The sequence below is a fragment of the Chelonia mydas genome, chromosome 1 (genome assembly GCF_015237465.2).
Source record: "Chelonia mydas isolate rCheMyd1 chromosome 1, rCheMyd1.pri.v2, whole genome shotgun sequence".
NCBI lineage: Eukaryota > Metazoa > Chordata > Testudines > Cheloniidae > Chelonia > Chelonia mydas.
In genome coordinates, this window is record NC_057849.1 from 150,441,017 (window position 1) to 150,455,905 (window position 14,889).

The 14,889-nt window shown below is 42.2% G+C and overlaps 1 protein-coding gene across 2 annotated transcripts in view; it reads right to left on the reverse strand.

The window, feature by feature from the left end:
- MED14 (mediator complex subunit 14) overlaps positions 1–14,889 on the reverse strand; it is a 52,159-nt gene that overhangs the window by 9,982 nt on the left and 27,288 nt on the right. Inside the window, exons 17-25 of one of the 2 annotated variants that reach the window (XM_037902523.2) lie at positions 14,150–14,310; positions 13,916–14,062; positions 13,723–13,814; positions 12,622–12,774; positions 7,942–8,211; positions 5,053–5,196; positions 3,588–3,684; positions 2,700–2,831; positions 532–714 (exon numbers count right to left, since the gene is read on the reverse strand). In XM_037902523.2, coding sequence (XP_037758451.1) covers positions 532–714; positions 2,700–2,831; positions 3,588–3,684; positions 5,053–5,196; positions 7,942–8,211; positions 12,622–12,774; positions 13,723–13,814; positions 13,916–14,062; positions 14,150–14,310 — 1,379 coding nt within the window. Of the gene's footprint in view, positions 1–531; positions 715–2,699; positions 2,832–3,587; positions 3,700–5,052; positions 5,197–7,941; positions 8,212–12,621; positions 12,775–13,722; positions 13,815–13,915; positions 14,063–14,149; positions 14,311–14,889 lie in introns of both variants that reach the window. The other variant, XM_007064453.4, reaches the window with a different exon arrangement.

Below are 14,889 nucleotides of genomic sequence, written 5' to 3' on the forward strand. Positions count from 1 at the left end.
GTTAGCAACTAGTATATTGGCCCTTTTTTCTCTCCCAAGCATCAGAGGTTAGGGGTGAGCCAGCAGATGGCAACTTTGTACTCAAACAGTGGGCAGAAGTGATCAAGAAGTATAGTTAAATCAATCTTGCCAAGATCATTTTACAGTGTTGGTGTGACATTTTACTATTCTTGTACTCATATGTACTTTCAGATCTTCTTCACACTGCTGCTATTCATCTGGACTTCTCCTCACCATGAGGTATCAAAGGCTTAAACACAAATATTCAATATCAACAGCTCAGTAAATAAACAAAAAACCTTCAGAACCAGATAAAAACAGATCCAGTGTTAACCATGATTTGACTTGCTTTCCATTTTTTATTAATTATTTAAGACTCACACTGGGCCAGAATAAATGCATATATGTAGCAAAGTATTATTTTACTACTAAAGGGTAGCAGATAAAAATAAGGAATGCTACAAAAGAGATGGAACAAGAAATATTAACTTTAAGTGCGTCACAATTATAATACTGTTAAATATAACTTACTTGTTCCAGCTCGTGGGGAATGAGAGGCATCCGGGACTGGAGAATGGAGAGAAGGATTGGCTGGTGACATTCCAGGCATGCGTGCAGCTGGTGAGGGACCAGACACTTGAGGAGATCCCGGCCAATTCCCTGCACGCTGACTGGGCGACATCATTGTGTAGGGTGAACTAGGGTCTATGGTACCTGTGAAATTCTCAAGGTTATTTTTTAATTAAAGCTTTTCTTAAGTCGCAGAAAATATGGCTCACACACAATGCTTTCAAACGAAGTATTCAAAAACTCCGTTTAAAATACCAGTATGACACAGCATCCACTTCCTTTTATCTCACACTCCCTCTGTAAGATGTAAGCATTTTAAAGAATTAAATTTAAAATATAAGTTTACACACTTATTACTTTGCCTTTAAATTCTATTAGTTATTAACTAGATTCTGCAAAGGGATCCTTCCATACAGAGTCCCACTGACTACAGCAGATCTCTGCCTCCCACTAGCTGTATGAAAGCTGGACATAGTGAAAGACAAAGGGTGTAGTTTACTCGGGAAAATGCCTCAGTAACTTCACTTCACTGCAGTAAAGTTCCATAATAAAATCCATTTGTGTATACTTCTAATAACAAATCAGACTATAGTGTCTACAACAGACTGTTTCTCAGTTACTTGACTGATATGCTGAAAAATAAATCCACTCTTAATTTTTGGTGATTTAAGTAGCAGTGGTGTTATCGAGAGCAGAATCTAATGTACTGTAATTATAGCAGAAGTAATTTGAATAGAGTTTTCCAAGTAATTCAATAACTGAAGTGGGGGGAAGGATCAGTTGCACTTTTTTGTGCACTGTAAAACAAGACTTGGTCAACAATTTTCAAGTTTTAAGTTACTGAATCTCTTTAGCTTGTTCTCAATTACTTCCCTTTTTGATTCAAGCTGCATGTGAAGGTAATTAACAGAAGTTGTTTTACATTTAAAGATACAGGGTAAAGTAATTAAATTCAGCTGAAACCATGGCCTCTTAGTGATACTGCATGATAGTCTAGGTCAATTTTCCACATATTAGTAAGGGGCAGTGAGTGATTGGTACAGTAACTGCTCACTTAATGTCATCCCGGTTAACGCTGTTTTGTTGTTACGTTGCTGATCTATTAGAGAACATAGTCATTTAAAGTTGTACAATGTTTGCTTATAACATTGTTTGTCCGTGGGGGCTTGGAACCAGGGTGGCCTCCCCATCAGCTCCCGTTCACCCCCGCAGCGCCTCCCGCCTGCCAGCAGGCAGCCCCACGGATCAGCAACTCCCCCCTCCCTCCCCACACCTCCCACCTGCAGCAATCAGCGGATTCTCAGCATTCAGGAGGCTCTGGGGAGAGGGGGAAGGAGCAAGGACTCCGTGTGCAGCGTTCCCTGCCCCCCCGAACCTCCTGAATGCCCCAAAACAGCTGATTGCTATGGGTGGGAGGCACAGGGAGGGAGCGGTTTGTGGCATTCAGGAGGCTGGGGGGGAGGGGAGAGGCCATCGCATGCTCGGAGAGAGGAGCTGGAGCACCCCCAAGCACTTTGGAAAGAACAGCAAGAGGATCAACTGGACGATCCACCCTCTGACTCCACTACCTCAACCAAGCTTCACAATCATCATTGCTGAGTACAGTATTAAATTGTTCGTTTAAAATTGTTTAAAAAACGTATACTGTATGTGTATATAATGTCTTGTCAGGCAAAAAATTTTTCCCTAACATCTCCGCCCCCCAATTTACATAAATTCTTATGGGGAAATTGGATTCGCTTAACATCGTTTTGCTTAAAGTCGCATTTCTCAAGAACATAACTACAACGTTAAGCGAGGAGTTACTGTACTTAATTTTCAATAGACTAGCAACACCTCAAAGTAGTTGAAAGCATCTGTATGGCTATAATTACCAAGAAAATCCACATCCACACAAACTGCTATTTCAAGCCAATTGCTGAACACTCATTATTCCAAACAGTGTAAATCTCCAGACTTGAAGAAGAGCTCTGTGTAGCTCAAAAGCTGGTCTCTTCCACTAACAGAAGTTGGTCCAATAGAATATATTACCTCACCTACCTTGTCTCTAAGTCTGCACAGACAGGGCTTAATTTTAAGAAAGTTTATTGTTCATGTCAATATAGAGATGTACTATTACAAGAACTCACCATGTGGGCTGGCAAAGTTAGCTGTTTGTCCCATTGTTATTCCAAGAGAGGAAGGCGAAGGAGTTGGACCAAATGATGCTGGTGATGGAGCTCTCAAAGCACCACTAGGGGAGCTTGCAGCATGCAGATTTCCTAATAAAGATAGCCAGATACAAACAGCAATTCATTGTTGTTTCCTACTTTTCCTTCAAAAGCTTGAGTAAACCAATAGCAAAGAAAAATCAGAAAAAAGTGCTCTCTCTTTTTTAGAGACATGTCATACTAGTCCGAGTTATCTTTACCCCCAGAAGCTACATCTTGGACATGAATCAGCAACCATACCACCAATTTATTCAGTAACCAATCCTTCTTCAAAGGCAAATGTGAACTAGAAATTCTATAGTACATTTTACACGTATAATACATGACATTCTTAGGCAATAGGTAAAACATTTTTCCTTGTTATAGCAGGCGCATCAAACTAACTACAGTTAAGGTTGCATAACTATTTCCAATTTAAGCTCTGTTCTCAGGTGCTCATAACTTTTTGAAGTTTACACTTAGTTTTGGTCTCTACCCAAGTGTAAACGTCTGGGAGTAGAAAGTTGAAATAGCCTTTTCAGAAAAGGACCTCTAAAAGTGAAGCTGTTTGATTTGATCAATTTAGGAGCCTGTAAAAATAATTATCTGTTATGCAAGCACAGTAAATGCCAATTAAGGAAGCATGGCTGAAGTTCATGTAGAGCTCACATGCAGTGTAGCTAAGACCAACCACACTGTGCATGCCTCATAAGTAACAGAAGGTCACTTTATGAGAGAAGTATGCCGTAAATCATACTATTCTTGAGAATATAAAAAGCGTACATTCCATAACATCTATTGCCAATATAGAATTGAGAGCCATCTTACCTGGTGACTGTGTATGCATCATGGAAGGAGATGGGGTCACTGTGTTGTGATAGGATGTGGGTGGTGAAGTAAGAGGGTAAGCTCCTGATGCTCCTGCCTGTTTTGCAAATGGCTGAAAGTGTCAACACAGTAAAATGGAAGTCTTCAATGATTTCACACTGAATCTACTAAGTACTAATGTTAATAGATTCCGCAAAAAACTGATGGTAGTTTGATATCAGATCTGTCTAATCAGCTTAACACCATAGCATCCAAGTCTTCAGACCTCCTTATTCTGGGCTTGCTGCTTTGTTCCACGGTTTTTGAAGTCTTCACTCCCTTCCTTTGAGCAGGGGGTTGGACTAGATGACCTTCTGGGGTCCCTTCCAACCCTGATATTCTATGATTCTATGATTCCCTCAAACCACATAAACACTACCTTTACACATCTCACCCTCTTCTTCACTTCCACCCTCCAAAGACCAAAAATCCAATACAGGTCCTCAGGTTACCAAAAAAATCTTGTAGTTTAAAACCACATTGTCTCCCCTCAATTACATGCTCCTCTTCTGTTTTAAATAAGACATGTTGAATGGTTCTCCAGAATGGCAGTTATGTGCCATCTATGTGCTATCTATAATGCTATCTCAAAGTAAACATACATTTTAAAACATGAATAAATCTTCCAAGGGCTAATTCAAAGCACTATAGTTTATACCAGGGGTCTCAAACATGCAGCACGCAGGGCTATTTCCTGCGGCCCACCAAGCAGCCCGCACCCTCCCCACCTGGCCTACCTCCAGGCCAGGGGTGGGCAAACTACAGTCCGTGGGCCACATCCTGCCCGCAGGATTGCCCCTTGGGGCCCCGCGCTGCTCCCTGAAGCGGCCGGCACAATGTCCCTGCGGCCCCAGGGTGGGGCGGCAGAGGGCTCTGTGCATTGCCCTGGCTTCCAGGCACCACCCCCTGCAGCTCTCTTTGGCCGGGAACAGGGAACCACAGCCAATGGGAGCTTCAGGGGAGGTACCTGGAGGAGCAGCAAGGTAGCACACAGAGCCCTGTGCCCTCGAGTCCCCTCCCTCCCCTGGACTGTAGGGACGTGGTTCCGGCTGCTTCCTGGAGCGGAGCAGCGTGGGGCCGGGGCCAGGGCAGGGAGTGGTGCGGGGACTTTGGGGAATGGGGTGGAATGGGGGCGGGGAAGGGCAGGGGCGGGCCCTCATGGAAGGGGTGGAGTGGGGGCTGGGCTGGGGGCAGCGAAGGGGGGGGTGTCAGCGATGCGGCCCTCGGGCCACTGCACTAGTCCTCATGTGGCCCTTGTGGTCATTTGAGTTTGAGACCCCTGGTTTATACTCGCTTCTCATCTGCTATTGCCATTCCTCTCGGGGAAGACACAACACATACATTTTTCTAAAAAGGTAGATATAATTATGGAGAACAATGGAGATACAGTGTAACTTGTGGTTTTATTATTTTGCCTACATTTTACCTGTTGCTGTGATTGTTGGGGCTGAAGTTGTGATATCAATGAATCCATCATGTCCCCCCCAATAGGGGAAGGCGGATTATCATCCTCATTTACAGATCGTCTTCGTGCATCCTGATTGCTGTCAACAAACATGTTCAGGAATGTCTGTGGATATAGTTGATTATTATAATTTATTACATGCCTCTAACAGCAATTCTATACTTATAACTGATCTAAGCATCAATAGCAGTAGCGTATGTGTGCTATTTATAACTTATTCGGTTATCCCTAGATTAAAATATAAATTCCATTACTTGAAATACAATTCACAAGATCAGGAAGTCAAAGACCAATTTGGTTACAAAGAAACTGTTGCTGTTTGCCACTCTGGCAAGTTCACCCTCAAAATTCAGTAGCCTTTCATACCAATCTCCTATTAAAAAGGTAGTAAATGTTTTAAGCAACTCTAGTTTTCTAGATCAGTACAAGTTTATTCCTGTAGAAGTTTTGGCAAAACAACCCCCTTCCTGTTAAGTTCTACTGGCTTGTGCCAAACTATTGTCAAAAGATGGAAATCTACGTCTCCAGCCCTCAAATACAAAAAATTGACTCCAGGTTGATTAAATCAAACTCAGGAAGATCTATAACATTTGTGAAGCCAAACAGCTCTCAGAAGGTTTAAAACTTGAAGGAAACCATTAACCAAGAAATAAAATAAGGTACATAATAATCAGAAGTAAGTGTATAAGAATCATCACATACTAGTCACTGGAAAATAATTTTATAAAGATTCTGTAATTTAGATAGGACCATCAATTGAGATGTAGTTGTACTTATAATTTTGCAAGTGTAAAAATTATCTTTATAACAATTCCCTTTTTCACCTCCTCAACTAGAAATGAACCCTTTACTTAGAAGGTATCCTCAAGAAGAAAGTCAAGTAAACTGGAAAGGCATCTGCGTTCCCAGTGTCCCCTGACCAACCACCAATTTCCTAGAAGGCTTTGAAATTTTTGTTTTTTAGCTAGTTGGCACAGAAAAGACAATGAATTTGACTATTAAGGACATCAAATATTTATCTGAAGAGAGGTTTCTAGTGCAACCAAAGGACATTTATGCACAGCACTAATTTCCAGAATCTATGGCTTATAAAAAATAGGAATAAAAAAAAAAGGGTAAGAGCACAGCTAGTCCCTGGAAGTTTCTTAAACAAAACCACCACCACCACCACAAACCCACCACACTTCTCGAAGATACAACTTACTTGGAGGAATTATGATCAAATCAGCCTGTGTCATTTCAAGAGATTCTTCTCTCCTTTAAAGAAAGACTCTACAATACCACTGAGTGCCCACAGAACCTAACTTAATTTGATCAAAAATAAATCCAAACTTGTTAACCTACAGAAATGCAGGCATCCAGAGAACTTTAAATTCTGCCCTATAGTATCACTAAGCAATAATCATACGATTAAGGTATTTTAGTGTTGTTGGTCCTGGATTATCCTAAACTGATTTTTAGAGTCAGATTTTTCTCTCTCCCCAACCCATTCCACATATTACCCATACAACCTTAACTCTATGCAAACTGTTCAATATCTTACCATGTTTGGGTTGATTTTAAAATGGTAAAATCCTTGTGGTGTATTTTACTAATTACTGATATGTACTTTCAACCATAACTCCATCTGAACATAGCTTGCCTAAGAACTTCCCTTTCTCCTCCCCCCAAAAATTTACGTGATCAGTATAAAAATAAATCCAAAGAGAATGGTACCATGAGATATTTCCAATGATATGAAGCATCAGCCTTAAAATTAAAAACTTTAAATTGCCATATTCACTTGTCTGCTCTAGCTGCTTTATGCTATTCTGGAGCAGTGCAGAGCATACTGGCCAGTTAAACTGCATTTTGAGCTTCTTTGTGTTGCCAGAGCAATAGAAAGTACTGGGAATTTATACTTCAGATTCCCCTTTGCATCTCACCCTGCACACACCCCCAATTCCTCTTTCCCTCCTGCACACCCCCATTTTCCTCTCTCTCTCCTGTACCTCCTACATTCCCCTACACACAAGCACACCAATCTTCCCCCGCCTTCCTGTCCTCTTCCCCACTACAGACCCCTACTTCCTCTCCAACCGTCTGTGTAGCTCTGGAGCAAGGGTAGATGTTGAAGAAAAATATTTAGCACTAGTGTTTATTCTTTGCCATTAATTTTCATAACTGAAAGTTTCTGTCAGAGGCTGGTGCATAAAAATCTTTCAGAAAATTCAGAAACTGCCCTCTTTAAAAATGGCTGCCATTCCCATTTCTCAGTAGGACTGAAGCATAGGTGCCCTTTTTCAAAAGGGTCACTGCCTCCCATTGTTTCCAGTGAGAGCCAAGCCAGCCATCATATTTAAGAGCAGCCTCTGGCTTCAGTCCTGCTGAGAACAATGGGAGACTACAGCCTTTTCAAAGAGGGCAGTTTTACATAGACTTTTCTGAAGTAGAAAATTATCCATCAGGCCCTGCTGAAGAAGCGTTCAACTATGAAGAATGGGGAAAAATTACCATTAATCCTAAAAAAGTCTTTAAACGAGGCTTAGGTATGAAAGAAGCCTGAAGCATCTGCATGATTTCATTATTAAGATCATTCAGGAGCAAAACAAAAAACAAAAAACAGTCTCACATTGAGAGCTAAGTTTCTTGTTGGACACATTTTGAGTTAAAATAAATTTATACTAATTAACCAGTTTTCTTGTAAACCAGAAAATTCTCTGCTCAAAAAGAGTAAGTGCTGTAATTTTGAGGAGATACAGTGTATTCTTCACATATAAATTGGCTTTAAATGAAAAGCTCATCTCAACCTGCACAATGAAACCATGAGTGATGCTTCCATAAGATGCCAGAAAACACAAAAACAATTACCTTGAGTCCTGGTGCAGGGTAAAAACCTTCAACTATTTTACTATTGTCAAAAAGACTATATGCTCCATCACGTATTGCCACCACCCCACGGCTCCGGCAGTAGATGTCAATGCAGTACATATTCCTAAAAGCCAGCCTGATGTGCGTGGGTGACTGCGGCAGGATTGAGAAACACTGATAAGCAATGTTGATGCGTTGAGTCAGACCCAGCATTGGCACAGTTGGAAGTTTGTTGATGGCAACTAATGGAGCCTGAGTATCAAACAATACCTGCAAGAGAACAGACGCTGAGAGATCAATTACCTTCCACAATCAATCACAGAGTCTATCTTTAAGGGATCCAGGCCTAGTCTACACTACAAGTTAGGTCATTGTAAGCCACCTGGCATAGATACATGCACAGCTGGGTCAAACTTAAATTTGTCTCCCACCAACATAACTGCCTTGTTACAGCGACACAGTAATACCACCTCCCCAAGTCACAGTCAATGTACCGAGATCAACACAAGTGAAAATGTAGACAATGCGTTATTTATGTTGACCCTAACAATCCTCCAGCATCTGTCCCACAATTCCTGACACTGACCACCCTAGTCACAATTGTGAACTCCACTGCCCAGAGATCACAGAGGCCCCGCCCTTAAAGCCCTGAGAATTTTTGAAATGCCTTTTTCTGATTGTCCATCTTGGCAACTCTCTAGTTCTGTGCAACTGCCTAGATCACCATGCCAGCTACACATTCCAGCCACACTCCAGCTTGGAGTCAACAGGAGATATTGGATCTCCCAGGCCTGTGGGGAGAAGAGACTGTGCAGGCACAGCTAGAGACCAGCAGCAGAAACATGAACATCTAAAAGCAGATTGCATGGGGGATGCAAGAAAAGGGGTAAACAAGGACCAGCAGTATGGCCACATGAAAATGAAGGAACTGTGTCAGGCACATCAGAAGGCCAAGCGTCGATCCAGTGCTGAGCCACAGACCCGATGCCTTTACAAAGCCACACTTGGCAGATATTCCATCACCACCCCACCCGCCACCATGGATACCTCTGAAGAACCCGAGACACAGACCCCTGCTGTGAACATGAAGGATAAAGAGGAAGCAGGTCTTGAAACCAGGGGGGTCAGTTATGCTGTGAGCCAAGACCTGTTTGAGACTCCACCACAGTCCAGTCAGTCCCACCAGTTAAGCATGGGTGAGCCCAATGAAGGGAAAGGATACTTGGGTAAGTCTGTAAATATATTTCCCATTATGGTCTTGGCAATTCCAACTTAGCAGGAACAGCTATCAACTTTTCATTAATTTACTCATAGGAGAAGAGGTAGCAGCACAACTACAGAAGGCAGTGCCATCTGCTTTTCACTCCCCTGTGGAGTCAGGCAAAGGGGCCATGCAGAGCAGTTTGTTTATGTAGACAGGGATGTTCCTTGAATCCTCCTGAGTGATCCTGATGAAACTTTCATGGAGATACTCTGCAATCCTCTCCCAAAGGTTTCTAGGGATGGCAGCCTTATTTCTTTCTCCACTGTAGGGCACTCTCTCACACCATTCTGCAATGACTCCAGCAAGCACCGTTGCAGTACACAGGCTAGCACATACAGGCCCTGGTGGCTTCAGGACACGAGCAGCAGCTGTGCTCTCTGTGCTCGTTTCCCTCAGGAGTCAGATGTCAGCCAAAATCACTGCCGCCTGTGGAGAATGGTGCTAGTACTCAGTGCGTTTGCCCTATACTCAATTTCATGCAACCAAACAATTCCCTCCTCATTTCCCTCACCCCTGGTGGGCCATACTCACCATGGCTAGTGCTGTAAATGGCGCCATGCACGAGAACCCAAAGCAGAAGCGTCAATAAGCACGTCTTGTTTACAACTTATGGGGAATAAGGGAAAGGAGTTCTGAATCTTAACTTTCACTTTCCATTGTGACTATACTGACAATGGTACCTCAGTGTGTTTTAATTACAGCTGCTGCTATTCTGGTCTTGAGGGGTTCGCCTTCTACACTCACGGAACGCCTGAGCCAGATAAGGAGGAGAAAGAGGATGACTTCGGATGACATGTTCAGTGAGATCCTGTAAGCTAGTGCTACATCAGACCATGAACAAACAGCCGGGAAAAGGAAAGAGTGGACAGGCAAAAGACCCAGGACTCCCAGCAGGAAAAGAAGAGGGAGATGCACCAGGACATAATGGGGCTTCTCCAGTAGCAAACACAGATGCTGCAGATTCCTGTGGACCTACAGGTTCCACAGTCACATGCTCACTTCCCTTTGCAGTACATAAAGAACTCCATTACAGCACCTCCCTACACCCCCCTCAACATTCTCATGTGGCATCAGGGGCTGCATCCATACCCTGAATCACTCCATCCCAGGTGACATTAAGGACAACCACAACTACACATTAAGTAACCTGTGAGATCCACAGCTGCCCTATGCATAGGTAAAATGGACATGAACGTTCTTTCCCTTTGTTAAGCTTTATGCCATTAAGTTCTTAACGTATTTACTTTTAAATTGCACAGAATTTTTTTTGCACTAGTTTTCTTACTGAATAAAACTATTTGGAAAATAATTCATCTTTATTATTAGTTCCCAATTTATGCTGCAGAGTGCCTAGCAGTTATGAAATCACCCACTTACTTGTTATTGTACAATGCGACAACTCATAGGATCAGTCAAACAGTGTAATAATCATAAATGTACAAGCACTGCAAAATTAACAGGTGCATTGACAGTGTTATATTCATAGATGTGCATGACGCATCACACAATTCCTAACAAGCCCCAAAACAGCAGGCTAGGTAGAGCACAGTATACCACAATACATTACTGTGGCTCACTGTTAAAATGCACTTTCAAAAACTCTCTCTGAGCTGTATAGCTCTGCCCTTAGCTCCAACAGCCCCTGTGTCTGGCTGTTCAAACTCAGCAGACAGCCACTCCACCTCTGCACTCCATCCGGGCAGAAACATTCCCCCTTTGCGTCACAGTTATTATGCAGGACACAGCAGGCAGCTATAACCAATAGGATGCTTTTCTCACAGAGATCCAACCTTGTGAGGAAACACCACCAGCATCTGTCCCTTCAATCTACCAAAAGTGCATTCAACTGTCATTCTGCACCAGCTGAGACAGAGCTGAATCTTTCCTTGGTACTGTCCGGGAGAATGTACGGCTTCATGAGCCAGGGGAGCAAGGGGTAGGCTGGGCCTCCCAGGATCACCACTGGCATTTTAGCATCATCAACAGTAATCCGCCAGTTGGGAAAGAAAAGTCCCTGCTTGCAGCTTTCTGAACAGTCCTGGGTTCTTAAAAATGCAACCGTCATGCACCTTCCCTGACCAGCCAACAATGATGTTGGTGAAGTGCCTCCGGTGACCCATCAGCGTTTGCATAACCATAAAAAAAATAGCCCCTTCTGTTGATGTACTCTGTGGCAAGATGGTCTGGTGCCAAAATAGGGGTGTGTGTGCTGTCTATTGCTCCACCGCAGTTCAGGAACTCTGTGGCTGCAAATCCATTAATTATATCCTGCAGATTGCCGAGAGTCACAGTCCTGCACAGCAGGAGACGATTAATAGCCCTGCACACTTGCATGACAACAGCCCTCACAACAGATTTTCCAACTTCAAAATGATTTCCCACTGACCAGTAGCAATCTGTCATTGCACAATACCACCACCACCACTCCCTTCTCCACTGTCCGTGCCGCTCTCATTTTGGTGTCCCTACGCTGGAGGGGTGGATGAGCTCGGCACACTCAGCCAGGAATGTGGCCTTGCACATCTGAAAGTTCTGCAGCTGCTGCTCATTATCCCAAACCTGTATTACAATGTGATCCCACCAGTCACCACTCATTTCTCGGGCCCAAAAGCAGCATTCCACCATTCGGAACTGCACTATGAACAGCACCAGCAACGCTGAGTTTGTTCTCGCTATATCCCACAGCAATCTGTCAAAGAAATTGTCACATTCTCCGCTGATTCAGTTCTTCTTGTGGCTCCACAACTACCAGGTTGAGTGTCCTGGGCTTGCAACACTTAAGGCAATAGCACAGAGATGTACAGGCTCCATGCTTCTGTCAGAGAAGGCAGACAACGAGGAGCACTGCTTGGGTTCATAGGATTTTTTTTTTTAAAAAGGGTGTGAAAATTATGGGATATAGATGACATTATGGGATGGAAATAGACGCACACTGGGAAGTTGACCCCTTGCTCCCAATCACCCTGCATAACTCATTTCTACTCCCCCATGCATTGCCAAAACTTCCCAAAATAGTGTGTGCTGGACAGTGGCAGGTTGCACACTGGGATATCTACCCATGGTGCACCACACTGTGTATCGACACAAGCACTTTTGGTGAGTATGAGCAGCACAGATGCAAGGAGCCAAGAATGCATGTGCACAAGCGATATGCTAACTGTGATGGCTTCATGCCGGTATAACTTGCATGGATCCAAGTTTATAGTGTAGACATGGCCTCAGAAGAAAAATCAAGTCATGGAGGATAATGAGCCCATTACCTGCTCTTCCTCAATCAGCAAGAACTATCAGTAATTTATTAAGGGTCAGATTCTGATACCCTTGGGAAAAAACCTCAAACATCAGAATCTGGGCCTTAATTATCTTACACTTTTCTAAATTCTATCTTTTCATAAAGAGAAATAAAACACAGTTACCTGTAATAACTGAACCACATTTGGTGTTTTATTGAACATCTCCTGGAGCTGGTGTAGGATGGTATTGTGACAGTTACTGCAACCTGAATTTGGGCCAACTGTTCCCAATGAAATGTGGAATTTTTGATGTATGGAATTCCACTGAATACTGATCTAGAATACGAAGAATACAAGAAATCTTAGAAACTGAATAAAACAACTAGATCAGATTGCAAGTTGTGAACCAGAAACTGAAAACTACACACACATAAATATGAAAGTAATTGAAGTCAAAATGCCATGAAGAAAGTTAGCATAGCTTTCTACAAAAGCGTGGGGTTGGATTTTTTGTTTTTTGTTAAGTTTATCTAGGAAATCCCCATGAGGATAATTAGCAAGAGATGGGGGGAAAAGGCAACTATAGAAAGAAATTAGGCTATTTCCTTAGTGTGTTACTCAGAAACCAGAAGCCTCATTTGACCAAAAAGGGGTGAGATAAGGGAACTGGACTTGAGCGCTTGATACTTCAATATCTACAAAACAGATGTAGTTGAGACGCATCCAGCCTCACCAATACAACACACTGAGACGCTATGATGGGTCAGGCCAACGTGTAATGGCAATGTTATGCAAAATCCAGTGTGCTATTCGTGCCATTTATGGAAAGTAACTAACCATTACAATACACGTTCTACATGTGCAAAAAAATGCTCTAAAAACCCAGGTTAAAGAGAGCCATGATAGATCCATGTGGCATTGAAACAGTCCACAGTAAAATGGGGAAATGTTTCATATGACTCCTTTTTAGATTAAAAGTAGAAAAAACATTAAATTTCAGAAGTTTCGTCAGAGACTTCATTTTATTTTTTTTAAGACAGCATTCCATCCATAACTGTCCTCCTGGTATTTAACAACATACCAATTATGCAAATATCTAGGCATCCAGCAAGTTAATGATGGTCTGCATCTATTACTTATAGCTTCCCTGCTTTTGTTAATATGAATTTTTTACTGTTATTTTAATAAGGTGGAGGACTTTTTGCTTAAGTTCCAAAAGCTCTGAACCTGTATAGTTTCTGTTTTCAAATGCAGCTTTAGAAGTGTACTAAGAGAGTTACTTACTGAGCTTCCCTTGGTAGTTCCATAACAAAGGATAAGCTTGCGGTAGTTATAGACACGAACCTCAGAGAAAATATTTAGGTGGTTGGGTATTTCTTTTGAGGAAGGGGAAAAAATAAGAAGGTAGAGTGAGAAAGCTTACATATTTATATAAGATGCACCAAAAGTGTAAAAGGAAAGGAGAATATTTTTGTACCTGGCAAAGATCGTGCAAACTCCAGCACACATTCATACAGTCGAGCAATACTGTTCCAATCATTAAGGAACATCTCAACAACTTTTCGACCTCCAACTGGTTCAGACAATTGGTTTTCATAAGTCAGGTAGACATGACGTGTTGGTCCTGCAGTGTCAATAATGATTAGCATTTGACAGAGAACGTGGTAAAGAGAAAGGAGTTAAATCTGCAAAATATTTCTGCAAAACTAACCTTGCTCCCTGGAAGATGTGCTGTTAAGTGGACAGTTCGCAAATATCAGCTCAGCCACCCATGTGCGGTTATTTCTACCTTGCAATCGGAAAGTGCAATCAAGGAGAGACCGGTCCAGAGCCTTCTGGGTTTCCTCACTTGTACCTTTACATGGAGGAATTCTGTCCATGAAGAAAAGAGTGCACAGTTGTACACACTACAGTTCCATGAGTGCATAATATAGAATACATGTTAAAATGTTTTCCAGAAAGACATGTAAATAACTTTACTTGAAAGAAAAGATGCTCTGCAGAACAATGAATGGAAGAGAACTGGGACTTGAGAAACGAAGCCAGTATTTTATTCCTTTCAAGAACTGTATCGAACTATGAAATGCCAGTCTTACAATGCAAGTAAATCATAAGAAAATGCTACAAAACATTGTTAAATGAGGGGAAGATCAGACTCAGATAGATCTACAATCAAAGCTGTTGTCAAAATAATTCCTCTGAAAGGAGCTCAATTCTGCCCTCCTGGCTAAAGCAGAACTTTAACTACTTTCTCTACAGAAGTCTCTCATCAGTAAACAAGGTCTTTGTAGGAGTCTAATGTCAACTTTGATATTTTATTACCCAGGCCTCAAATTGGGATCCAGTTTCCCTTTTAAAATAAGTCTTCATTCTAAATTCAATATAACAAACTTGGCTAATATTTTAATTCCCAAAAATATATTCATACACCAAATAGTGATGAGCAAATTC